Source organism: Rhamphochromis longiceps, linkage group LG13 (genome assembly GCF_057381845.1).
Source record: "Rhamphochromis longiceps isolate RC_006_pf linkage group LG13, R_longiceps_female_GT1.1, whole genome shotgun sequence".
NCBI lineage: Eukaryota > Metazoa > Chordata > Actinopteri > Cichliformes > Cichlidae > Rhamphochromis > Rhamphochromis longiceps.
The window spans coordinates 31,591,322-31,618,964 of record NC_140569.1 but is presented as its reverse complement, the minus strand read 5'-3'; the positions used below and the strand labels follow the sequence as shown (position 1 = coordinate 31,618,964).

The 27,643-nt window shown below is 40.4% G+C and overlaps 1 protein-coding gene across 1 annotated transcript; it reads right to left on the bottom strand.

Moving 5' to 3' along the window:
• Positions 1–70: 70 nt before the first annotated feature.
• LOC146656114 (B-cadherin-like) lies at positions 71–27,643 on the bottom strand. The gene is made up of 18 exons (XM_085428999.1): positions 27,593–27,643; positions 26,776–26,890; positions 23,405–23,493; positions 23,036–23,257; positions 21,677–21,817; positions 20,489–20,644; positions 19,655–19,796; positions 19,174–19,346; positions 18,490–18,618; positions 10,925–11,110; positions 10,520–10,770; positions 5,541–5,683; positions 4,367–4,458; positions 4,090–4,222; positions 3,474–3,695; positions 3,239–3,369; positions 2,720–2,863; positions 71–1,647 (listed from the first exon to the last, which is right to left on the bottom strand). Exons 1-18 carry the CDS (start codon positions 27,641–27,643, stop codon positions 1,432–1,434), a joined length of 2,736 nt encoding a protein of 911 aa, XP_085285125.1. The 3' UTR covers positions 71–1,431.

Genomic DNA, 27,643 nt, shown 5'->3' with positions numbered 1-27,643 from the left:
TGAAATTAGAGACCACACAAATCCAGTCGTATTAAAGTTAAAGTCAAATTTATTTGTATAGCACATTTAAAACAACTGTTGAACAACATTTAAGATAATCAAAAAAGATTTTTATCTCTATAAATACACGACAAAAAAATAAGAAAAAGAAGCATGAAATGAGAAGATTTGAGTAAGAAACAAGACAAAAGTAGTACAAAATCATTCTGATTTAAAAACCAAGGAATAAAAGTGGGTTTTCAGATGCGTTTTGAAAGTGTCTAATGTTGAGGAGGCCCTGACATGAAGGGGCACTTTGTTACACAATTTAGGAGCAGTCACAGCAAAGGCCCGGTCACCTCTGTGCTTTAATCTGGACCTCAGGACAGCCAGGAGCATTTGAACTGCAGGGCTCAGTGATCTTGCAGGAGTGTACCAATTTAAAAGATCATAAAGTTATGAGGGTGCTAACACGTGCAACGCCTTAAAAACGAATAATAAAATCTTAAAATCAATTCAAAAACTAACTGGGAGCCAGTGTAAGGATGCTAGTATGTGAGATATGTCGTGCCAGTTAGTAACCATGCTGCAGCTTTTTGGACCAGCTGCAGGCAGCTAACTGATGACAGACTGACACCTGAGTAAAGACTATTACAAAAGTTGAGGTGAGATGAAATGAAAGCATGGATAGCTCTCTCAGAGTCTCTAAAACAGAGGAATTGCTTCACTTTTGCAAGTAGCCAGAGGTGAAGGAAACGGGTCTTGATTACAGCATTAATCTGTTTATCAAAGGTTAGATTACTGTCTGTGATGGACGAGAGGAGTCACAGGAATTATCAGAAAAATAGGGTTTCCATTTATTTAACCAAAAAATTATATTTACAAAAGTAATAAATGTTGAGCTCATAAAAGAGGTCAAAGAAACAAAACTAAACTCAGGCAAAGAACTGCAAACTTACCAAATGACTGCCCAAACAAACATAACTGACCTAAACAGGAAATGACACACACGGATATATATAATGGCTGATCAGGAACTAAAGTGTGTTATTGTGTTCAAATGAAAAAATGAAAATACACAAGAGTACTTATTAAACAGATAGAGACCAGAAACACAAACCCTATGAAAAAGGCAACACATGGCTCCAGCACTCATTCAACAGAAAACTACCAAAGTATTTATGTGTTCAGCCTGCAGGTCAAACAGGGATGTAAAAAAGGCATACAGAGCCTAATGCAATCAAAACAGGAAATTCAAAAACAACAAAACAAAAGCGCTCATCCTTTGGCTTCTCAGCAGTGGCCGATAACTGATAATGGCATTTCAGTGAGAAGGCAAACCACAATGCATATATATATATCTATGAAAAACAAGACAAAACACTAATGTGTAGTTGAAAGTCCCTTCTGGCTTGCTTTGAATGAAACATGAGGCCATGCCATGTGGTATGATTACAGCATATCATCATCTTCTCCTCCTCCGTACATGTTGGCCAGTTTCTTGAAGCGAGGGCCCCACTCACTGAGGCAGTCATAGTTCTGGTCTCCACTACTTGAAGAGTTCAAAGAGGAGAGACTTCCTGCATCAGAACCACCTCCCTCATGGTCAAATACCATCTGGGAGTCATAAGGGGGTGCTGTTGGGTCGTTGTCTGCAGCCTTCAGGTTCTGAGGGAGGAGCAAAGATAACTTTTCTAGAAATTTTACACAACTTGTTTTGGTTACCTTACATAGCCTGGATAAAGATAACAGAATAATGAATGTGGAAGTTATTAAAGCCCAGACATGACGTACAATTGACGTACACATCTATCCACATCCATGCCTCTATCGTCTGCTAGCAGAGAAGTCCAGACTTCCCTCATCAGCCACCATCTCCAGTTCATGCCCAGGGCGTCCTCCTGGTAGGAGATGCCTTAAACACCTCGCCAGGGGGAAACCTAGTTTTATTCACCCAATAACAAAAACATTCATACAAACCTTATCTGTACTAAAGTGCCTTGTCTAGCATTCACACACTCACAGTGGATACATCAGGGTCCAGTGTCTTTCACAAGGATCCTTTGAAAATGAGGACTGGAGCCAGGAAGCCAGCCATGATTATGACTTTTAGACAACCCCTTCTACCTCCTGAGCCACAGTTCCCCTAAGAAAACCTTCATTTGAAAAGAACTGCCCACAAGGCACAAAATGCTTTCTCCAAGTGTGACAAAGCACATGTAAGCTGTTTAGGCATTCTGGAATACTCTAGAGCATAAAGAGCTGGTACAGCATTTCATGATCAGAACAAAAACAGTAGTACTCAAGAAACTTGGAATTATCAAGTTAATCCTACAATATTAGAAAGAAACCCCAATAATCAGATGACCTGTGAACAAGCCTCTGGTGACAGTGGGAAGGTGAAACAGGACCCATCCCTGCTTGCCATGTTGCCAACGGAAATTCCAGACTAGAGTAGAGTCTAGCTGTTTTCCAGGACACTGGTTCCAAGTTGTGAACCAGATTAAACTTTTAAATTCATGCACTTGCTCCTTTCTTACCACGCAACCAACTCCATCATGTCCTCAGAGCCAGTCTTAACAGCCAGGGATCAGACTGCCAGGGCCTGCACACATAACAGCCATCCAACACACAATGCACCTTAACCCCTATGGTACCTCCCGTGGGTGGTGAGCCCACTTAAGTGAAATCTTGTAACCATGCTTGAGTAAGTTTCAAGGTACTTTAGAATCTCACTCACATCTTCAATGAAGTTGTTCATGTCTTCTGGGTTGGTGGGCCGAGGTCGGTACTGAGGAGCAGGCATGAAGTTTGGCACCACGTTACTTCTTAACACCTCAGGCCGGTTGTCCAGACCACGGTGGAGAACACTCAAGTCATAGTCCTGATAGAAAGTGATTTAATGATGCATTATTATATGGAATATTTTATGCTGTACTTCTGCAATCCACACTCTTCATCCACTCACTGCTTTAGGCCTGTTGTGTACTCATACTTTTCTATCACTAAAAGGCCTGGGTCAAATCACTGAAATAATACAGAAAATTTAATCAGCCTTTTAAAACTCTCCGTTTTTCTTTTTGGCATTTCACCCAACTCCCCTCCTTTTTCATCCAGGCTTGGGAACGGCAATGGCAGAATTCTCCAGTACTCCAATAAACACAGTGACATATTTTCCAAGGTTTTCTGCTCCTGCGTGTGCAGCTTTGATTACTTTGTACTTGTGTAAATGTGTAATCGCGTAAATGTGTCCATTTACCTGATCATCCTCTCCACCTCCTTCTTCATCATAGTAATAGATGTTGTCCCTGACACTATCATCTAGCAGCAGTGGCTTCTTTTTGTCCTTTTTCCTCTGTTTTGCAAACAGCAGCATTAGCAGCACCAGTGCTGAACACAGAGTGTAAAGTTTAGCACACAGTAACCAACCAAAACCTACTTAGCTGGGAAAGGAAAGAAATGCTCTGACCTGAGACTACAGATGTGTGACTCACCGAGCAGCAGGATGGCTCCAAGTATTCCGAGGATAAGGGGCAGGTTGCTGCCACCTATAGCACGGTCTGTGCATGTCGCCTCTGCTCCCTTGCCCTTGCAGTGGCAAACTTCAGCTTTGATGATGCTGTCCTGCTCCAGGCCATGCTTGTCTGCCACTCTTAGTATAACACTGTAATCTCCACTGGGCAGCTCAGTGCCTAAATTTAAGATGACCCCTGTTCCTGAAATAAACAAGACAGCAGAAATGTAGCTTTATAGTTCTGTGTTGATGGATTTGTTTTGTTACATATTTTTGAAAATGAGACATCTGAATAAAGCCAATCATCCTTCTTTTAAGTATGTTGTGTTAGGGTTTCTTTTCTGGCAGTACTCACTCTCCTCACACAAGCACCAATCACTCTAATCTCAGTGATGAAAACTGAATCATGTATGAGCTAAACTTTAGCCTTTGGAAGGAAGCAGCCCTGATGTTCACAACAGGAAATATTTTTGTTATCGCAAAAGAACACAGCTGATAAAATATCAGTGAAATTTATGTACCAAAATATTTCAAATTCTGGCCATCTTATTGGACAGCATAAGTTTGTACTTGTCACATGTTAGCAGTGTACATACTGGTGTCGTTCATCCTAGCGGTCCAGTTGGTCTTTGACATGCCCTGTAAAGACACCGAGTAGGGAGGTCCAAATTCTGGTCCGTCTTTATCTGTTACTGACAGCAGCTGAGGAGCTGGATCCTTGTTGCACACCTGAGGAAACAAAGTCACAGTGAAGCTTTTCTTCATGCTGATGACCATCCTGTAGTTGGAAATCTTACAAACACACCCATCCTGCACCACAATTAGACAAGTTCAACACAAAACGATTCTTGAGCTATTGGAAATAAGACACACCGTGATTTCACGCTCTTCAATAAACGGAGCATTGTCATTGACATCTTCCAGCTGAATGATCAGAGTACCAGTTCCTGTAGCCGGGACAGCATCTGGTCACAGAACAAACACATCAGGAGACCAAAATGTATTTAAATAAAATCTGTATTATTGCTCAAAAACTTTGCTCTGGACTGATTCTTATAACTAACATTTGGCTGTTAAACAAATAAAGGCAGAGCAATTAAGGGCTACAGTGTTATTAGCTATGAGCATCCAAGGGACATCAGTTTGTACTGGAATTTTGTTTAAGGAGAAGAAAAAAACTTCAGGGCAATAACACACTTTCATATCACTATTATTTTGCTACTGGGAACTTCAGACCAGCTATTGCAGCTTTTACACTGATTTCAGATGTGATATCCAATTTAAGCTTGAGCCTCTGTTTTTTTTAAGATACACATCGTTTTAATACTTGTGAAGATCAAAATAGTATAATCAACAGAAAGTATTGATTTCTAATAATTTCTCATGAAAACTGTTTTAATGTCTTTATTATGAAAGCGAATTAGATGACAATACCGCAGATGTGTTAAAATATATTTCTTTCAATTCAGCTCAAAATAAAATGAGGTCAGTCAGCTGAAACCTGTCTGAGGCACCTTTTTTGTGCTTGTACTGCACATCTCTCTTTTTGTGAGAACCAACAGTATTCACCCATCATACTCAATTTTCCCTGATATTGGTTGCATGAATGCTTCACAAACTGATCGTTTAGTTGGCCTCAGTTTCCTTTTGAGCTCAATGTCAAGTATGAGTTCACAGATTTCAGGACAAACCTAATTTTAGCTTCACTTTTTTTTCACTTTATTTCTAAAGACAGAACATATTTCTTGAAACAAAACGTATTTCCTAAATGCTGAAACGCGCTGCTGTTTCTGTCCAGTCATCTTCGTTGTTCAGTACTTGGAACATCATACTGTAAACCAGGATGTGTTAGACAAAAACAGTTTTCAGATTCTTATTCAGCAAGTGAAAGTTCCTGAAGTAAAGGTGAAGGAATCCCAGAAGCAAAACTCTTGTTGACCAGTGTAATTATTCAGACACTTGTAATTTAATAAAATCATATCAGTGGTCATTGTGTATGGGAGTCAAATGATGATAATAGTGTGCAGCAGTCTTAACTCCCACCTACCATCATCACATGCACCAATGTTTGCGATGTATCTGCTGTTTGTGACAAAAGGAGCTTCTCTGTCCATGAATCTTCTCACTTTAATAAGGCCTGTGTCCTTGTCCACATTCAGCCAGCCTGCAGGGTCATTAATCATTTTGTACCTGCACAAGACAGTCACAGAAAAGATGGCAATACTGTGCAGGCGGGGTGATTGCAATTAGCATGTTTCACAATGTGGCGCAATGTGTTATTTGATTTTTGACATAGACTTACTTTTTCCTTAGGCTAAATACACAGTGACAGGTTAGGCGCAGAATGCCATTTATTCAGTATTCAGTATTATTTATATTGTGATAAATCACAACAACAGTCAATTCAATTTGCAAATCTCATGAAACACATTAACTGTCACAGGGTTCCTGTATCCTACCAGTGCTACCCCTGAGCTCATTAGTAGACACACCTATTAATCAGGATTTTACGGCTGAAGGGTAAAAAAAATGCTTTTCTTCAGAAAAAGAAATAAAAAACAGAGAAAAAAATAGAAATAATAATAATATTAATAATGGCTTTTAAGACCTTACTGATAACGATAATCCAAAGTAGTATTAGGAGTCATTAAAAGTCATGAGGGAGGTGTGGTCTGTGGCTCTGCTGCAGAGGGGGTTTGGTTCAGCAGGCCCAAGGGACAGTACAAGAGAGGCTGGCAGGGCAGCTGAAAGCAATTCAGTTATTTCAGGGGCATCAGGACCAGAAGGAAGATAAACGTCACGGGGCCTCAGCAGCAGACCTTGAGCTTATTTAAGATGCTGAAGGCAGGAATCTGATTTACCAAAAAAATTATTGGAGGCCGGAAAAAACAAAGGCAAAAGCGCACTGAGATAAACTAACTAAAAATCTAAACTGGGAATAAACTATGATTAACTGTGACTTTAGAGCATAAACATGAATCTGAAACGGTGCATGTTGGAAAGAAAAACATGAACATGCACCTGAGCAGAAAGCATGGAAACAACCATCCAGTCACTTGGATGAGTGACCAAACATTTCTCCCACAAAACGCTACGTCCAGATGAACAGAATCAACTTTTTGGAGATTTACTTTCCTGGATGATTGAGAGTGCATCAAGACGTTTTCACTAGCAGCAATGCAAATGTTGTTCATGTGACCTAATTATCTCACATTAGGCCTGAGAAAATGAACTCTGGCTTTAAAGATTCTAAGACTGTTTACTCAGACTCTGAGAACTCAAAGACTCCTTGCTCAGGATCTGTGATCATTAAGACTGTTCACTTTATTGGCACTTGCTTAAAAGCTGTGGGCACTAAGGACTGTTTTTCACCTGCCCTCTCGGAGTGTGGAGTTATGTCCCAACAGACTGTTTCCCCTCAGGCTTCAGCTCGGCTACCAGCTCAGCCTCCTGTTCAGCTCTCTGATTTGCCAGGGGTCTCCATACCGGTCCTGCATCAACTTCTGCTGGACGTACAGGTCAAGCCCAGCAACCAGTGGCCCCAGTACCACTGTCTGCCTCAGCTGGAGGTTCAGGAGACAAGCAGCCAGCATGTCTCGTCGGCTTGGTGACCATGGACTCTTGTGCTGTTGTTCAGGTCACCCACTGACCTGGTGGCTTTTGGTTTTTGGCCATGACACCCTGGGTTGATGAGCTCTTGGACCAGTTTGGTACTGCTCGTATTTTGACGACACTGGATTCAACTAAAGGCTACTGGAAGATTCCCTTGTCTAGTGAGTCTAAGAGAAAAAGCGCCTACCCCACAAAGGCCTTCTCCAGGTGCAGCTTCCTGCACCATCTTTTCAAAATCGTCATATTTACCACCACAAAGTGTTTTTATGTGCTAAAAGGAAGGAATCATTTCCTTCCATGTTAGTAAAACCAGTTCTGAAGTATGGTTTCACTCTGAGGGTATAGCAACCGTGGCACCCAGTTTCTTGAAAAAACTTAACTTTGAGCTGTAATTTTAAACTATTTAGGGGTTTCTGCTACTATGGCAGTTTGTGGGAGGTGGTATGGTGGTTAGCACTGTTGCCTCGCAGCAAGAAGGTCTCGAGTCCTGGGTCTGTGTGGACATTGCATGTTCTCTCCGGCTATTGCAGCTTTCTCCCACTGTCCAAAGACCTGCGTGCCCATAGTGTGGGGGAGAGTGAATAATTGTTTGTGTTGGCTCTGCGAGACACGGTGTACGCTGCCTCTACCACAGCTGACATAGGTTCCAAATTCTACTTTTTAGGTAAAATGCTTTTCATCATTAGAGATCATTTTATGATTCTACTGTGTGTTGTCATAATTCAGTTTTCCTTATATTGTCATTAATGAGAACTTAATTGCAGCGACAGTGCAAAATCTGGTAGATGGATTGATTCTTACACAGCACTTTTCTGCTCCACCTTAGCACATAACATGCCACATTTACCCATTCAAACATTTTTTGTATAACAAGTGTGTTCTATCTAACATTCATATTCACTTGGGGTTAGTAGAGATTTCAGTACATCTATGTGGTAGCCAGAGAATGTTCTTTTTCAGAAATATTTGGGCACCAAATTTATTTTGCATCACAGAAAAATATATAAACCAAATGCTATTTCCATCCATCTTCATCCGCTTTATCTGGGGCCGGGTCGCAGGGGGCAGCAGCCTAAGCAGAGAAGCCCAGACCTCCCACTCCCCAGCTACCTCCTCCAGCTTATCCGGGGGAACACCAAGGCGTTCCCAGGCCAGCCGAGAGATATAATCTCTCCAGCGTGTCCTGTGTCTGCCCCGGGGCCTCCTCCCGGTGGGACATGCCCGGAACACCTCACCCAGGAGGCGCTCAGGAGGCATCCTTGTCATATACTCGAACCACCTCAGCTGGCTCCTTTCGATGTGGAGGAGCAGCGGCTCTACTCTGAGCCCCTTCCGCAAATGTTATTTAAAATCTATAATTAGTCTGTGTGACGATTATGAAGTACCAATCAGCTATCAACAACACTCTGTACTGTTAAGATTGTACACTTATTGTTATCATCAAGTGTTTTCATAAATGAGAGAACCAATTTATTCTGTTTATCTCTCTCTGGTGCACAATGCAAGTTTTGGGCTCGACCCCGTTGTGCTTGAAAACATTCTTCAAAGTTTTTGGTCTACGTTGACATGACATCATCATGCAGATTTGTCAGCTCTGGAGCCATCATGCAAATCTCCCATTCCATCCCAACAGCGTGCCATTGGATTGAATCTCGTGACTGTGGAAGCAACTTGAGTACAGTGAACTCACTGCCTTGTTCAAGAAACCAGTTTGAGATTATCTAAGCTTTGAGATATGGTCTGTGGTCCTGCTGGAAGCATCAATAAGAAGGGCAGGTACACTGAAGGGAGGGACATGTAGCAGGCTGTGTAATTTATGTTACTGACAAATTCTGTTCCTTTCAACAGAAACAAAACTCTTCGGACCAGAAAATATTCTTCCAATCTTTGTTTGTCCAGGTGTGGTGTAAACTGTAGCCTCAGTTATCTATTCTTAGCTAACAAATCACCCAGTCACCTGGTTTGATCTTTAACTGCTGTAACCCATCTGCTTTAAGGTTGAATGTGCTGTGCATTTAGAGATGCTGCTCTGCATATGATGGTTATCCAAATCTACAAGGGGTGCAACAATACATGTATCAATATTCAACCGTTTGATACAGTGCTTTCGGTTCGGTACGCACATGTATTGAACAATACAACATTTTTTATTTATTTTATCAGCTTTTCTTCTGACGATGCTGTCTGTGTTGAGCGCTCAGTGGATCTGCGTTCGACTACTCTGCCTAGGCTGCACTGTCGAGTGCATATACACTGAGCGCAGCGCAAGCTAGCAAGACAGAAGCTAAGCTCGTTGAAACATGGCAACTGCCTCAACGCTACCCGAAATTGAACCTCCCCCACCCTCATTCAGATCTGGCCTTTAGACCTATTTTGGTTTTCATGTGAAGTATGACCCTGATGGTAAGCGAGTCATGGACAAAAGTAAAACAGTATGTCGGATGTGCTATGCAATGCTCAATTGGTGGGAACTAGTGCGTTAGCGCAGTTAGGTTGTTAACGTGTCGACGCCGTCCACGGCGATCCGCGGTAACTTGTTAACGGAGATTTGCTGCGTTATGGCGTTAATGTCATTTTAACGAGATTAATGCTGACAGCACTAGTGGGAACACAACGAATATGACTGCGTATTTACGCTGACATCATCCTGGTGCAAAGACAAGTGGAAGCAGACAAAACAACAAGCACGCATGCTACAAACTTTACCCGAGTCATTTAGGCAGCCGTTAGCACATGATTCTCCTTATGGGGACCTGATATGTTTAATATGCTGCTGAGAGTATACCCCAGAAGAAGCGTATAGTGTAGCTTTTATTTTGGAAAGAGACATTTCTCTGTAATAAAGAGAAATGGCCAAAGATGAGTGTTTTCTCGATCAGATCGATTTATTTTTTTTATTATTTTGTTGTTTCAGCAACATTAAACTTAAAAACTGTACCTTTGAGTTAAAATATATATTTATAATTTTAATAAATGACAAATTAAAAAGGCATGAATATTTTTTTTGTATTGAAAACATATCGAACCGTGACACCAAAGTATCGAACCGAACCGAACCGTGAATTTTGTGTATCGTTGCACCCCTAATATCTACATATGAATCTCTAGTGGTAGTTTGAGTCAAGGCTAGCTTCCTATGAGCTCAAAGCAGTCTGGCCGTTCTCCTCTGATATCAAGAAAACATTAAGAAAACAATTAAACTTTTCAAGCCCGTCTGTCAGCTTGTTGGGTGTTAAAAAGCAAATTCTGACTAATACTAGGGGTGTTTTATAGTGTGGTTTTTTTTTCAATATTTCAAAAGTAATGTAATGTTTGCTTATGAGGTTGGTGACACATTTTTTGTTTACCTTTTTACTTCAAATGTTGTTTGAAGTAAAAAGATGTTTGGGGGGGTTTAGTTCCTAGTTGACTTACGTGACTTTCTGCTTGCGTGCAGTGTCTGGGTCTGAAGCAGTGTACTGCACCACGGCTTCATCCACAGCAAGGTCCTCTGGTTTTACCACAAGAAGCTCCTTTGGATCAAATATTGGAGCTTCATTCACATCTCTCACATTCACCACCACTGTGGTGGTAGAAGTGACCACAGAAACACCAGGAGCAAAAGGAATCTCATTCTCCACTGAAACCAACAGAGTGTGCTTGCTGGCCCTCTCGAAGTCCAGCTCCTGGTTGGAAGGAAGGGAGAAAAAAACACATTATAAGGGTGTTGGCACAGATTTTTATTAAGTCCCAACAAATCACAGAAAATGCTTCCATCAACTAATCACTGATGATAAATATCTCCCAATATTATGAATGAATTCCTGATTTTCTTCCTACCTTTGCAGTAGAAAGGATTCCTTCATGTTTGTTAGTTCCTGTTTTTACTGTGAAAAGTCCATCAGGATCACCACTGACGATCTTGAAGATGGCGTTCCAGGCTGGAGTTTGTGGTTCATCCTCATCTGTTACTATCATCTTAACCACCACAACATCCTTTTTGTTTTCATCAACTGTCGCACTATACTGTGAGAAAATTAAGGATGGGTCAGAATCATGGGAGTCAAAACAGATCTTGGTGTTCTGTTCTGTTTTTGCTGTGATGGGTCATCGGAGTCTAATAATAATGGATTTATATAGCACTTTTCAAGGCACCCAAAGCACTTTACAATTCCATTATTCATTCACTCTCACATTCACACACTGGTGGAAGCAAGTTACAGTTGCAGCCACAGCTGCCCTGGGACAGACTGACAGAAGCGAGGCTGCTATATATTGCGCCATCGGCCCCTCTGGCCAACACCAGTAGGCGGTAGGGTAAATGTCTTGCCCACGGACACAACGACCAGGACAGAGAGCCTGGGGATCGAACAGGCGACCTTCCGGTTACAGATGCGCTTCCCAACCTCCAGCACCACGGTCGCCTAACCGCCAAATAACTTAAATTGTACATCAATAATTCATGTTCAATTCCGTCTAATCTTATTGCAGACATATACTTCTTGCAAGAAACTGACTTGCTCACTATGAAATCCGAAATCTTAAAGTACAAAGTTTGACAAGATATAATATCAAACATATAATAGTAAAGGAGGTGAAAAAAACATTAATTTGTAATACATCTCTCAGTGATCCAATAAGATTATCAGTTTATCCCTAAGTAATAAAATATTCATGCTAGTCAACATTTGTGGCCCCAGCAATGACAATCCATCTTTCTTCCACAACCTCTTTTCATTATTAACCAAATCAACAAACATAATTATCAACTAAAACTTCAGCACAGTCATCAAACTCACCCACCTGGCCCAAAAATGTGAATTTTTAATATTTAAATACCAACTTACTTAAACTAGACATACAATTCAACTCCAGCAACTGAATATAGACCTTCTACTTACAAAAATAAATGGGTAAATAAATGTCAAATGGATTACAACACAAAAAGGAAAGTAGCCAGCAATAGTCTTCTGACCAAAACTCAACACAACAAATCACAATCTAAAGATAAAGCAGACATGTTAGATGAACCCATTAACTTCATAAAGCACTCAGCAAAATATCAAAGAACTAATTACTTAAGAGTGATGACAAATTCTCTATTTGTTAACAAGACTGATGTGTTTACTGTAAGAGTAACACAAGTTTTTAGCAATTTCTGGGCTCAGTCTGCTTCGTCTTTTGTTGTAGACGTTCTGGAATGTCATGTCATCAGGTTTATTCTAAACATTGTCAAGCAAAGCTAGAAGCTTGCATAGTACTAGATGCAGCATTTAATTTATTTTAAATAAGATAAAGATTTCTGTTGAAATTATTAAAAAAAGAGAATAGCTTAGAGCTGAAAAATCATGCTTGTTTTATTTTTCTCCTTGAAAGCAGCGGCTATTTTTGACAGATGTTAATGAATTCACAGCACAGTCTTCTCTTTCTCTCTTCTAATATGAACGAATGGAGCTAAATATTCGGTCTGTGGTTTTCTCTCTCCTGTATTAGAGTAATCATTCTAATAAGACAATATTTATTATTTATACTGTAGATTCCATTGTTTACGTGAATGGATGGTCTATACTGCCTTTCAGGATCCTCAAAACAATTATGGGAGATGGGGTGTTGTTTTCTTCTGTACATGTCTGGCACCCTGAGTATTTTAAGTATCAAAAACAAGTCTAAGAATTGTTGTTGAAGTTCTTTTAATGTTGCCATCACCTTTTTTGCTTTTGTTGTGACAATAGTTTACTTCATAGCCTAGAGTGAAAAGCTCATTTGCTCCCACCTGATGTGGTGTTAAGGCGATATTTAATTTCACCAGTACGTGGCAATGGCCACCTACTGCCACCTACTGGCTCAGACAAATTAGTAACTGGCAAAGTAATCCCTTACAAAAGTGTCACGTTCTGAGTTTTAGTTTATTTTGATGTTTATGGTATGTTTAAGTTCTTTAGGTTATCTAAGTTCATTTGTTATTAGTTTCCCCTTGTGTTTTCAACCCTTGTTAAGTCCCCCTTGCCCTTCATGTGTTTCATGTCTCTTCTTATGCTGTCAAGTTCATGTAGTCATGTCTGCGTTTCATTATGTTTCCTATTTTATTTTGTAAGAGGTCCTGTGTTCTGTGTTTTGTCTTACTCTTTCCCTGTGGCGTTGTTATGTCCACGTTGTGTCTACTGTGCCTTTCTGTCCCATGTTTCAGGTCCCTATGTTCTTTCTCCTCAGTTGCTGTTAAGTTCACATGTCTAGGGTTCAGTCAGTGTGTTTCCTGTTTTACTTTGAAGGTCCGTGTCTTATGTCAGTGTTTCTAGTTTTGCTTCCCTTGTCTGGTCCAGCCTGATTACTCCCAGCTGTGCTCTCCTTCTGTGTCTCATTCCCTCGTTATCCCTCAGTGTATTTAAGCCCTGTGTTTCTCTTTGTCAGTGTTGTAGTCTCCCTCATGGCTGTGTTTCCCTGTGTGTCAGTTTATCCATGTCCCAGTTTAGTTTTGTTTTTCCATGCTATTCTACAATAAAGCAGCTTTTTGAGTTTAATTTTGTTGTTGTGAGTTTTCCGTTTGGGTCCTTTTTCTGCCTGCACACAGCTGAAACATGACAAAAAGTAACACAGGCCGGTTATTATATGGAAGCCATCAGTAACACAGAACTGCTGTTTTGCTGTGTTTCAGGTGAGAGCAGCATACGAGCACTATACACGTTTATGTAAAGTTGATACTTATTTAAAGTAACATATTTGGGATGTAAACAGGGATTGAAGATAAGATAACTCTTTATTGTCACTGCACAGTCATACCAAGTACAATAGCACAACGAAATTGGAAACTGTCCTGCGTCAGCACTGCGCATAACACAACACAGTAACTTATCTTAATAAATAAAAAGAAAGAACGTATGTTTATTGTACATTGTTTTTATTATTGTTATTGTTATTGCCCCCCAAAAAGTCTAGGGAGGTAGTCACTCAGGTCAGCTGTTAGAATTGGTTAGGTCTATTGCCCTGTTGCAAAAGCTGTCCCTGAGTCTGTTTGTCGGGGACCTCAGCAGCCTGAATCTCTAGCCAGACGGCAGCAGCTTAAACATTCTGGGTGTGTACAGTCCCGTAGGATGCTGCGTGCCCTCTTGAGATAGCGAGTGCTCTACAGGTCCTTTAGGGAAGGAAGAGGATGGACAATGATTTTTTTGGGCCATAATAATGACGCTCTGAAGTGCTTTACCATTACTTGCTATCACTACAGCCTTCTTCCTCTCCTTATCAAAAACTATTATGTCCAGTTAGTTAGCCATCACCAGTTGTAGCTGTCTGTAGCTGGGAGTCACACAGGATCATAGCTTGGTCATTCTCAATCATCTTGGAGTGGGTGTATCCCAAATTGACCTTGTATACTATACCAGTCTGCTAGCATCTTTTATCCTGCTGCTATGTGTTGGATTCTCTCAAGGGGGTTCTTTGCACAGCCTGCACCAGGGATCTTGAGTGGTGTGGTAGCCCCCCACTCTCTATCAATCTTCTGCTTAGGACTCGTTCATGTCTTGCTATGATGATGAAGCATTTCTGTGCTATCTTTCAGTCCCACTACTTAAACAATCCAGGTGGTTCACAAGTTCGTCAGTCTGGTCTTACAGTGTTGAGCAACTGCTCGAGCTAGTGTCTTGCCCCTCTGACATCCGACAGGCCTTTCCATGTTGTGCTAAGATAAGTTATTGGCTGGTACTTGAATGGGAATAGTCCCATCTGGGGATCCTTGGGAGATCAGGCTTTCTGGCATCTCATTCATCCACAGATGGTTCATTTGTACTAGAGATGCAGTAGAGATTGTCCATAATTTCAAAGTTGTTCTTTGGACATTGACTGCTTTAATGCTTCAATGCCTTTGCATGAAGGGGAATCTTTTTTCAAACTGTGTTCTAACTTTGCAGTCATTCAAATTATAATGTATTAGACCAGGGTTAACTGGTGGATGTGTGGGTGTGAAACTCATATCAGCTGTCTGGATTAAGTTTTGTGGGGACTTGGCTGATGTCTTAAATTGGGAAGTGGGGCACTCACAAAACAGGACATTAGAAAACAACCAGTAAAATGACGTCTCAAAAACTATGTGAATTACATAAATATTTGCTACTTGATTTTCAGGGGTTTTTTTTAATCAGAGTTTTTTATGGAATGATGATTTTATGGAATGATTCAGCCACTAATTACATTCACAGTAGTCACTCAGTGTGTCTTTAGGGATTTGCTAGCTTAGCTTAGCTCATAGCCAACCCGCTAGCAGCATGGCCTCTTTACCTGTGCCTCGTGCACTTTCCTGCTCAGATGTTTAGTTAGTCATCGGCCTGCTTTAGCAATAACAACACTTGTAATAGGCTGCAAAAGGCTTCTACTTGTGCAGACTCCTGCTCGCACTGGAGCGGTTCACATCCATGTGAAGCGGCAGGAATGACAATCAGCATCTCCAAGTCTGAGACCATGGTCCTCAGCCGGAAAAGAATGGAGTGCCCACTCTGCGTCAGGGACAATTTACTGTCCCAAGTGGAAGAGTTTAAGTTTTAATTTAAATTCTTGTTCACAAGTAAGAGGAGCAGGAGATCAACAAAGATTGGTGCTGCGGCTGCAGTGACACTGTACCAGTCCATCGTGATGAAAAGAGAGCTGAGTATAAAAGCAAAGCTCTCAATTTAATGGTCAATCTACATCCACACCCTCACCTATGGTTATGAGCTTTGGGTAGGCCCGAAAGAAGGAAATCGAGGAAATGATCTTTCTCCGAAGGATGGCTCGACTCTGCCTCTTAGATATAGGGTGAGGAGTTCAGCTATCTGGAACGGGCTCAGAGTACAGCCACTACTGCCCCACATCGAAAGGAGTCAGTTGAGTCAGTTCAGGCATCTGTCAATGATGGTTCCTAGGTGCCTCCTGGGTGAGGTGTCCCAAGCATGTTGCAGCGCAGACCAATGACACGCTGGAGAAATTATATCTCTCAGCTGGTGTGGGAATGCCTTGGTGTTACCCCGGATAAGCTGGAGGAGGTGGCCGGAAAGAGGGTGGTCAGGACTTTTCTTCTTAGGCTGCTGCCCCCCCCCCCCCCCCCCCCAACCCGGCCTTGGAAAAGTGGAGATGGATGTTCTGGGACATGTGAAGCTAGAGACACCAGCAATCATAGTCAAGTGCCTTCCAGGGACTAGAAGAGGCGACACTGAGGGACATTTAAAACTGCTGGCTAAGGGTAAATGTAAATTCTGTAAAATTATAATTCACATCGACAGAAACCAGAGGACCTTGCTGTGGATGAAGTCATGGTAAAAAAAATCAGGTAGTTCATCAGGTCCCAACCAGCCCAAATATCAAAGGGAAATTAAAATGCATGCCGTGGAAGAGTTCGGGTCTTAGGAGGTTAAAGAAAATAAGAACAATCCTAGGTTTCTCTTCAGCACCGCAGCCAGACTCACATGTATATGTCAAATGTCAGAGCTTTGTTAAGCCAACCATTCTGTTGATGGTATATAATAATGACATCATGAATTTCTTCACAAATAAAATTTTAGCCATTAAAGAAAAAAAACACTCCAACAAATCACAAACATAAAATTATGTGCAGCTACTTTTAATACCACTGATATTTATTTAGACAATTTTTTCCAAGAGATCTTTCTGAGTTAACTTTGGTAATCACTTCTAGTAAAGGATGAACATTTCTTTCAGACCCAATTCCTACAAGACGGCTCAAGTCCTACCATTAATTAATACTAAAATCTTAAATATGATGAGATGAGAGATGAGATAGCCTTTATTTGTCAGTTGCAGGTCTTTTGCCCACAACCGAGATGAACCTATCGCTAATAACCGGCTATTCATACCAGACCAAAAGTCTTTTTCCATGGCCTCTCCAAACTTCTTCCACATCCGAGTTTTTGCTTCAGCCACTGCCCGAGCCGCATTCCGCTTGGCCTGTCGATACCTATCAGCTGCCTCCGGAGTCCCACAGGCTAACCAAGCCCAATAGGACTCCTTCTTTAGCCTGGTGCCTCCCTTCACCTCTGGTGTCCACCATTTGGTTCAGGGGTTACCATCACGACAGACTCCAACAACCTTGCGGTTTGCAGCTCAGTGTAGCAGCTTCGGCAATGGAGGTGCTGAACATGGTCCATTCGGACTCAGTGTCTGAATGGACAAGCTCTCTAAAAGATAAAGAGAGAGCTGAGCGTAAAAGCAAAGCTCTCAATTTACCGGTCGACCTACATCCCTACCCTCAACTATGGTCACGAGCTGTGGGTAGTGACCGAAAGAATGAGATTGCGGATACAAGGGGTGGAAATTAGCTTCCTCTGAAGGGTGGCTGGAATCTCCCTTAGAGATAGGGGGAGAAGTTCAGTCATCCGGGAGGGTCTCAGAGTAGAGCCGCTGCTCTTGCACATTGAAAGAAGCCAGATGAGGTGGTTCGTGCATCTGACAAGGATGCCTCCTGGGTGAGGTGTTCCGAGTGTGTCCCACTTGGAGGAGGGACAGGACACGCTTGAGAGATTATACCTCTCAGTTGGTCTGGGAACGCCTTGGTGTTCCCTGGACAAGCTGGAGGAGGTGGCTGGGGAGAGGGAGGTCTGGGCTTCTCTGCTTAGGCTGCGTCCCCTGCAACCCGGCCTCGGATAAGGAGAAGATGATGGATGGACAACAGACTTTCAAGCTGGCTCTAGTTAAACCTTTGCTTAAAAGATGGCCATGACTGACCACGTGCTTAGAGAATAACTCAAGCAGCAGAAACCCAAGAAAGAGGAGCAAGAGTAGGAACCATTATGGAAGGACAGGCCCCTGCAGGGTGGATGCAGTAGTTACAATTGTTTCAAAGAAAGTAATAAGCAATGCACTCAACTGCCATGGTCTGCATGCCCACTCACCATGCCATCTACCAAGATGATGAAGATGAGGCAAGGATGGTCGCTTTCAGTAAGACAATGATTCCAAACACAAAGCCAAGGAAAGACTCAGTTGGTAACAGAGAAAGATAATAAAGCTGCTAGAATGGCCCAGCCCTGAGACCAGAATCCACCTGAGCTTCGGCTCTGTCTATACATTTTCAGAATTCATAGAAGTGCCCCACAGAAGCTTCAGGATTTGAAAACTGCTTGTGTGCATGCATGCGACTAGTTTCTCCATAAAGGAGGCATCTTGAATCCAAAATACTTTTGGATGGAGTATTAAACATCAGTAAGCATGTTCAATACTTTTTCCTTGTGTCATTTCTTATTTCACATGCATCACTGCACATGCTGTGGACTTATTTTGTTAAATGGTGTGCATTAGCTGTGGCAGTATGTGTGAGTGCAACATTAGTAAGGCAGCTAGATACAGACTGAATGTGTTCTGCTTTAACAGAGTGAAAAAGCAGCAGTTAAACAGGAAGTTTCCAGTTACCAGTACTTTGTACTTACAGATTTCTGAGTGAAGACTGGAATGTTGTCATTGCTGTCTGTCACCGTGAGGATGACTTTTGTTTGTCCGGATAACCCTTCTCCTGCCATATCTGCTGCTTGTACTGTCAGAGTGTACTGTGGATATTTCTGTTAAGAGACGAGGACTGTTAAGGTAGATCAGCTCATCAGCAGGAAGGAGGAAACACTGACATCAGTTTACAGACCTCTGTAACACACGGCTTTCAAACTGACTAAAACCCTTCACCTATGAAGGCCTGGCATTCTGCTGAAAAGCTGAAGATAAACTCATAGAATATTTTGCTTATGACAAATACATGCAAACCTGATGCCATTATCTGATATTAGCCTTAGTCAAACTTTTTAAATATAGTGTATTATTCACCAAGCAGTGGTGAAACTGACAAGCATGACACAAACTAGAAATGGAGACCATTAGACTCTAAAGTAAAAGTTAAGCTTCAAGAACAGTGTTTGTTTTCAGCAGTAAATTCAGGTTTTACTTCAAAGGTAAATATTATCATTATCCAAGAAATCACCAGCAGTGTTTTTGGTGCAGTGCCCTCTTTGTGATTGATTTCTAGCAGTGACAGGCAGACTACTGATCCTGATTCATAAAAATGCTTTTTCAGTACTTAGGTGTAAAAGGACACTTGTGTTTTAAATGTGTTTAACAGGTCTTACCTCTCTATCCAGTCCTCTACCAGTGATTCTGATGCTTCCAGTAATTGGGTTGATTTCAAACATGTTGTCAGTGGGCAGCGGTGGGTCCTGGTTCAGAATACGATAGCGGAGCTCTGAGTTGTCAGTATTTGGCTCATCGTCATCTTTGGCCTCAACCCTAACCACCTCAGTCCCTGGAGTGGAGGAATTCAGAAAAAGGAAATAAAGAGCAGAAGTTTTAGAAGGTCTTCACATTGCTTCATTTAAGTATTTATTAAATCAAAATAGAGTTAGCGTAAAAAGTCTAATTTCATTCCAACCCACATTGTAATTTTCTGAAGGTTCTGAAGGTTTCTGAATGTCTTAAAATTCATTGCATTTAAACCTCTGCACTACATTGATTTCTATTGATGAGAATTGTAGATAGTAGCAAAAATAAAGAAAACTGCAAATAAGTGCCAACAAGAAAACAAAATAATGTCAAAAATATGTTTAAACATACCAATGGTCGTGGCCTCAGCAACATTTTCTTTGTAGTTTGTCGTAAAATAAGGTTTGTTGTCGTTCTGGTCGATCACATGTACTATAATCTCCATAGGAGCCTCAGCTTGTCCTGCTCCATCAGCCACAGCATGTGCTTCAAACTACACAGGCAAAAGATTTCAACATGTTTGATTCAGAAAGTTTCAGATTCACCTTTAAATTAATTCATTTATCTCTACACCTTTAATCTACACACAATACAAACAAAGCAAAGATTTTAGTGTCTTGATGTGACTTTTGTTGTGATTCTTTTCTTTTGTGTGCCACCTGCTGCTACTGGTTGGGGTGAGAGAAGGGAGACAAAACAAAAGACACGCTGACATGAAAGCTAGAGATTGATAATAACTAATAATTGAATGCAGAGCAGTGTATAAACACAATGAGTGAAAAAAGTTCTAAGTTCTCAGCCTAATCTTAAAAGTAGAGAGGGTGTCTATCTCTCAAATCCAAACTGGAAGCTGGTTCCACAGAAGAGTACTTTAAATATTCTAAGAACCACAAGTAAGCCTGCAGTCTGAGAGCACTTAATTGGGGTGATATGGTACTTTAAGGTCATTAAGATAAGATGGGGGCTGATTCTTTTATGTGATGTACAAAGAACATCAAAAACAAACAATTTTAACAGAACTTATAACATAAAATGTTTATAAAAAAGTTTTCCAAAGTCACTCCACATGAAAGGATAATCAGAATAAAAGCCTTCATCATCAAGTGTGATGAAAGTGTGTATCTTTTGATGATCATCAAAAGATACACACTTTGGAAAACATTTGGACAAAGTGGGGATGCTTACTAGATATTCGGCTGTTTCCTCTCTGTCAAGTGGCTGTGTTACATACAGATTTCCAGTCTCTCTGTCCATTCTGAAACGACCAACAGGAGGCAGATCAGCTCCTGGACCAGTGATGCTGTAAAAGACCTTCCTTGTTTTATCTTCATTGGAGCGGATCTGGAAAAAACACACAGGACTGAGTTAGATCACTCTCACTGTCTATGGTAAAGGTTATGCAACAATAAAGAAGCTGTGCAAGTTCATCTTCAAAAATATCAAGAGATTCTTGGTTATCCTGATACACAGATCAGAATGATTCAGTCATCTTGTGATCTCAAATCAATAAGATTGCTAGATTCTCTAAGCGGATCTGGAAAAAACCACATTGACTTAAATCACTCTCAGTGATGAGGATAACAGTTCTGGGATAGCTGTTGCTCAGGATGTCAAGCAGGTAATTTACTGATCATAAGGTTGGTGGTTCAATCCCTATCTACTTCACTCTGCTTTTCAAATATCCTTGAGTAAGATACTAACCATGATTTGCTTTATAATGTTTGTGAATGTTAGAAAGCACTTTCACAAAAAAAGCATGGGAAAAAGTCCTCGTATGAATAGGACAAGTTGTATAAAGCACTCTGAGTGCTCAGAAAGAGAATGAAGAAGTAAAAAAATTTCTGTTCATGAACCAGTTCATTTAACGTTTATACAACAGCAAAGAGGCTATGCACATTAATATTCAACAGAATCCTGGTTATCCTGATATCAAACATAAGAGAGCAGAGAAAGACAGCACAGTAGTGGATGTCGTAAGATAAATTAACCAATATACAGTATATAGCGTGAAACACAACTCTGTAGTTTTCTTAGAATAATTATGTTATTCCAACAATTTCCAACACACAGTATGGAAAAGACAGTAATAAAACAAGTGTCAATGTACTAACTGCCAACATCTTGCTCTCATTACTGCACATAAACTTTAGATCTTTCCCTAAAGCAATAACTTTTCATTCTCTTTCATAGATATTTTATTTATCTAGAATTAACAAAGTTAGCTCATAACTAAGAGGCATCTAAAAAAACTGGAAATTCTGGAGATTCAATAGTGACAACTAAAAATGGGAAAAACACGTGCTGACTGCAGAGGAACAACAGAGAAATCCTGTCCACAAATAATGTCAACAAAAGTCATTCAGTTCCCCTTACCTGAGCTACTTTTAGGGGATAGGTTCCTCTCTGATTCTCAGGAACATTGAGAGGAGGAATAACCCAGTCTCTCTTCCTCCTCCTCAGTCCTCCAACAGACTTGGGGAATTGAAGAACATGCGCTTGTGGATCAGTGGCATTCTGGGAAAACATGCAGACATATTGTTGGCAAAAGCATGAACAGAAGAAGACTCAGAAATTGTAATGAGGACCACAGATCTTATAATATATCTCAGAATCTGTGACTGTGTATCGTCTACACCATTTTTAACCTAAGACAGCTGATTCATAGATTAAAAATCGAACAAAATATTAGAAAAATTGGAAGCTGTTCCTCAAAAGAGGGACTTGAAAGCTGAAGGCTCTGCCTCTCTATTATACTTTTAACACTCTAGGAACCACAAGTAAGCCCAGAGTCTGAGAGCGAAATGCTCTAATGGGGTGATACGGTACTTTAAGGTCATTAAGATAAAATGGGGATTGATTACTCAAGTATTGTATTTGAGGAGCAGAATTTTAAATTTGAGGTTTTCCATGAGGTGTTAGTGTGTTCAGTCCTGTCACACATTTACAAAGACATCATCCCAGCCCCACAAAACTCAGTAGAAACAGCTGATAAGAGTTTTACGCCCATGTACATCCATCAAGTCAACACTTGCAGCTTAAGGTTAAGCTGCAAGGTTAAAATTAAGCTTGAAAAAACATTCCCTTCTCGGGTACCAAGGACCAGTTTGGCTACTTTTTAAATAATTTTCAATGTCCGAAAAATCAGTTTGAAAGACTTTCATGAAGCTGGGAGAACACTTCAAAAAAAATTACATTAGGTAAAAGTCTGGCCTCTCATGCAAAATAAAGAGATGATTTCCAGAAACAACCTTCACATCTGAATGGAATGGATTGCGACAAAAAAATTGGCCCTAGCATTAAAAGTTACACTTTAGCTGTTAGCAGTGGCTCATGGATAAAGTAGCCATTCATTTCACTTTTCTTACCACATTAATCTAATCTTCCATCACTTCTTCCTCACTCCTCCACAGCTGGTGCTAGCAGCATCATCCTGTGACTGTGAGGCCCAGTTACTAGTTGCTGGTACCACTTATATTCTTTTTATTGTTTTCTTTCAGCTTTTCAGCTCCACCTGTTTGCCACAGCGAAGGCTGTGTCAGGTGGAATGATTGAATGGGATGCTGTCAGTGTGCAGTGGACCAGAAAAATGTCCAATATGCCAGATTATCAGTCCTGCCCTGTCTGTAAATGTGTAGTTTTGGAAAAAATATAAATAGATTTGAACTTTTCCTTCATGCCCCATTAAACAGTGTCTATAAAACATTAAACAGTCCCGTATGAAACAGTGTCTACCTCTGTGTGGTCAGCAGACTTCACTTCAGTACTGTGATGCTGATGACTGTATTCTATGTGGTCTCCATTGTGGTGCTTTCCACATTGATGACCATGATGGTGTCCACGGTGATGCTCATAATGAACTACCCTGACTGGAACTGTTATTTTCTGACCTTGAGAGTCCCATGAGTGGATGAAGAAATTCTGGTGTCCATTATAAAGAACAACTTCTCTGTTTACCTGGAAAGTAAAAAAACAAAAGTTTTATTAGTGCATCCACTACACTTCAATTCATTAGAAATGAGTTTCTACATTTCATTAGAACAATTATACAAACTTTCCTGTGATTTTTACAGTAATTCCAACTTTGCCGTCAAGTTAACTCACCATTAATACACCATCTGCCTTTACACCAAAGCGATTGTCATCAGTGCCGAAAAGAAATATTGTGCGGTTTGTGCAGTCAGTGAAGCCCACTGAGAAAGGATAGAAAAAAGTGAATCATTATAAATGTGGAACATGTAATGAAATAACTGGCAAGTCTACACCACCTTGCTGCATATGTCCTGCTGGTAGTGTTGCTGTATTTTTTAGTGTTTTCCAACAGAATACTCACTGGGGCTGGGCCATATCATACCGTTCACGGTAATACCGATATAATGTTGGGCAATGACAAGAAAATGAAGTATCGCAATAGAATTTGGGTAAAACGCGCATGCGCTGTGCCTTTGTTTTCATACGCACATGGCGAAAAAGGCACGGCGGCGACAGAGAATGAGAAGGGCGAAAGCGGATCGTTGAATGAAACAGATGAACCAGAATTGGTTTGTAAAAATGTGAAAACTTCAGTGTGGAACTGGTTTAGCCGTCAGATACACAACAAAGCACTATTTTTGGTAGCGCATGCTAGCGGGCCGTCGTTATTACCGTGTTTTTTGGAAAATACGGCACACTTAAAATCAATCCTTTGATTTTTCTGAAAATCGACAGTGCCCCATATAATCCCGTGTGCCTTATGTATGAATTCTGGTTGTGTTTACTGACTGATGCTTTAGTACGACTTTGCTAAGCTTCAAACCTGCAACACTTGATGGATTGTCGGAGCATTACGTTTATCGTAGGGAGGAGCCTCGCGGAGTGATACGTACTGTGCTTAACATTACCGTATATTGTGTGTATAAGCTCTTTTTAAGTTTTGTGGATATTATACATGGTTATGCTGAGGATATGTCAGCCAGTTTCCACTGGAAATGCCTTTTGGTTAAACTGTCAGCAAGGATTTTGCATTTGCACTGTTAAATTTTTATATAGCTTTAATGCAAAAAACAGCTGCTTGTTTAAGTGAAAATACATTGATGTTTTTTTTTTTGCACTAAGAAAGTTGTGGAGTTGTAAAGTATTTTGTCTAGTGTCAATTATATCGTCAGTTATATCGTTATCGCAAATTTTCAAATGTATATCGTGATAAATATTTTTGTGGTTTCCACCCGAGGCAGGAAATTTCTTTTTTATTTTGCTAAGTACTGAATTTTGCTGGAGGCTGCTCTTTGTTTCTTAACCAGTTTTACCCATGATTCCACTGGATAATGGGTAGAACTGGATTAGAAATACTTCTTATTAATGAGCAACAGTACATTTTCAAGAGACAAGGGAAAAAAGAGAAAAATGTTTGTTGTTCGTGTGCATGTGTTCTTGTGTCTGTGTCTACATGCACTAGTAAATGAGTGCATACGTTGCACATGTGGCGGCTAAAATGAAGCAAAGTGAGCATAAACATTCTCAGAACTGAGTCTTGTCCTGCACATTGAAGTTTCCTGGAGCTGGAAATAGATGCTCTGATAATGTAGATTAATTAATGTTAAAAACTAATCTTAATAATTCAGTGTCCAGTTTAACGGCCTCAGGTCAGTAGCACAGAGTTTACACTGGCCCCTGTACATTTTTTGCAGGCAAAAAAGCTTTTATTTCTATGATTTGAAATAGTAACATTTAATACAAACGATTTATCTTTTGTATTATCCTAAATTGGCAATATTTTGTTACTAAAGCCTAAAAATCTATTATAATAAAACAATAAATTCTAGTAAACCTGATGCCTCTCTTTACACCCACCCCTCCACGGCACAGGTAGCACTGTGATAGAAAGCCACAGCTGCTGTGCAACTGAAACACTATGTGGGTCTTATCTGTTCATCTATAATCACATCCTACAGGTGTGATTATAGTACAATACTATAATGTAGATTTTTTGCTGTGTAAAACAAACAGTGGTGAATTGGGGGAGCTGAAAAGTAAACTCTTCTTCACAGCTTGTTAAGCAGGTGGTTTGACGAAGGAATCCTGCTATATTTTTCCCAGCAAAGATCAGTATGTCATTTACTGTAACAAGTACTGCGAGACTCTTAAACTCGTATCTAAAACTCTTTTAGATACGAGAAAAACAGTTTCTTTCACTCCACCTGACATCACTGTCTCACTAACTGCTCTTCCTCTTTATTCTTTGTGTGTTTAAATGTAACGAAATGTTTACATGTAAGGAATTTAATTGTGTGAATGACAATGAATACCTGCATCTGTGAAATTAAATTGTTTGCTCGACATTATGTTGTATGTCGCGCAAGACTTTTGATATGAATATTATTTCAGTGTTCCTCGCCTCACCCCCCACCCGGTGATGGCAGATGCTTTCCTCTGAGCCTGGTTCTGTTTGATGTTACTTCCTTTTAAAAGGCAGTTTTTCATCCCCACTTGAATTGAAGTGCCAAAATGTATTCATAGTTTTCTTTCTCTCTGTTTTCACCTTAGTGACTTTTGTTGTGATTTGGCACTATATAAAAGCAACTAAAGGCAAATAAAGCAAGGCAACAAGTGAATATTCATGTTAAAGCCTGCATAACTACAGTTAATTTGAAAAAGGCTACAGTCCACTTATGTTTTATATCATCTTTCAGTTTTATGAAACCAACAGAGTTCTCCTTCTCTTTCAGTGCTTCATAACATCTGAATAGCAAAACCTGCTAAACAGGCTTGGTGACATTGCTCTGACCTGAGGTTAAAAGTATTTGTGAGCAGTGTGAGAGCTGAATCTGCATTCCCGAAACCTTACAACTCAGATGCAGTTGGATGCCACAACTAGTTAAGCTGGAAAAGCACCAAAAAACAGACGTGTTTTACTTCAAAGCAAGGTAGAGCTATTAATACATTGCAAGCAATACAGCATCATAGTTGTTGTTTTTTTGTTTGTTTTTTTGGGGTTGGGGGGGTTAATATGGGTGTCTGGACACAGCCTTGTCAGTGCCTTACATATGCTTTATTTAGTGATCACAAACAACAGTTTGTGGCAGAACAGATTAAAAATTATAGTATTGTTACCTTCATTGCTGCCATCTTGGACTGACAACAATTAAATGGAGGATGCTGCTAATTTCCAAGATGAAACTTGGAGTTGAGGTCCAGATGAAAATTCTGATTGGGAACTCGAATATTCTGACAAACTTAATCTGGAACAAATGGTATGATGTTGTTTGGGTTTCAACCGAGAACAACGTAAGCAGCTAACCTGTTAAAGGCCATCTGGGCATGAGGAATCCTTTACAAAAGTTTTTTCATGTAGGGCTGTAACTCACGTCTAAATGCTCCCACAGGTTTGTATAAACAAATCCTCACATATCTATTATGATATTCTACTGGATGTTAAGAAACATGAACCATTTCATTCAGGTTACCAGTAAGACACTAGATTCCTGGGTTGTTCTTACCTCTGCCCAGTCTCATGCCCGTCCTCAGGTGTTCCCTGCACACTCTGAAAATCAACAGCTCTGACTCAAATCCAGGCACACATGTCGACCTCGCAGCTATTTCTGGTGATGAGACCTAGAAGAGGAGAAAGAGTATTTTGGTTGGACCTGTAATAATAAAGTGACTAATCATAAGCAAGAGAAAATAAGAGTAACTGAATAACACAAGACAATATAACAATAACTATAACTGGCATTTTAAACAACAATTAAAATACTTTTGTTGCATCGCATAATATGAATACTTTAAGACATGTGTATATGCCATTTTTCAGAGGAAACAATAAAACTACAAAACACAACATCATCAGTGGAATAATGGGAATCAACGTGGAGGGATATGGGGAAAAAAGCCTGCTATGCCTGTGAAACAGATTAATTAGTTTTTAAATCCTGCACAAGTTTTTTCTGCCCATTTAAAGAGTATCAGCAAGTGCTATGACTAATAAAAGTGTTCTTCTTACAATAAAAGGTTACTTGATGCATAAACACAACAAATGTGTCTGCCCCTCCGTGAGTCTGGATCTCCTGGAGGTTTCTTCCTGTTAAAAGGGAGTTTTTCCTTGCCACTGTCGCCAAGTACTTGCTCCTAGGTGGTTCTTAGATTGCTGGGGTTTTGAGGTGACTGTTGTTTTGACTTGGTGCTTTCCACATGAAAATGAATCTAATTTTATTTAATTGCAGCAGGTAATGTAACATTAACCATATTTATTTTAAGTAACTTTAAACAGAATGGAAAATGGCAGAAATTAATTATAACAAAAGGAAGACGTCTCACCTGAAAAACGATGACTAAAGCGCCAAAAACCGCAAACCAAGCGGTCCCCAT

Bases quoted from the DNA above. Each gene is read 5' to 3' on its own strand.
- LOC146656114 (XM_085428999.1), bottom strand. From the start codon at position 27,643: ATGGGGACCGCTTGGTTTGCGGTTTTTGGCGCTTTAGTCATCGTTTTT. The intron at 23,494-26,775 runs GTAAGAACAACC...ATCCTTTCTCAG, and splicing joins GGGCATGAGACTGGGCAGAG to TGGGCTTCACTGACTGCACA. The intron at 19,797-20,488 runs GTAAGCATCCCC...TTGCCTGTGTAG, and splicing joins AGGAAACAGCCGAATATCTA to TTTGAAGCACATGCTGTGGC.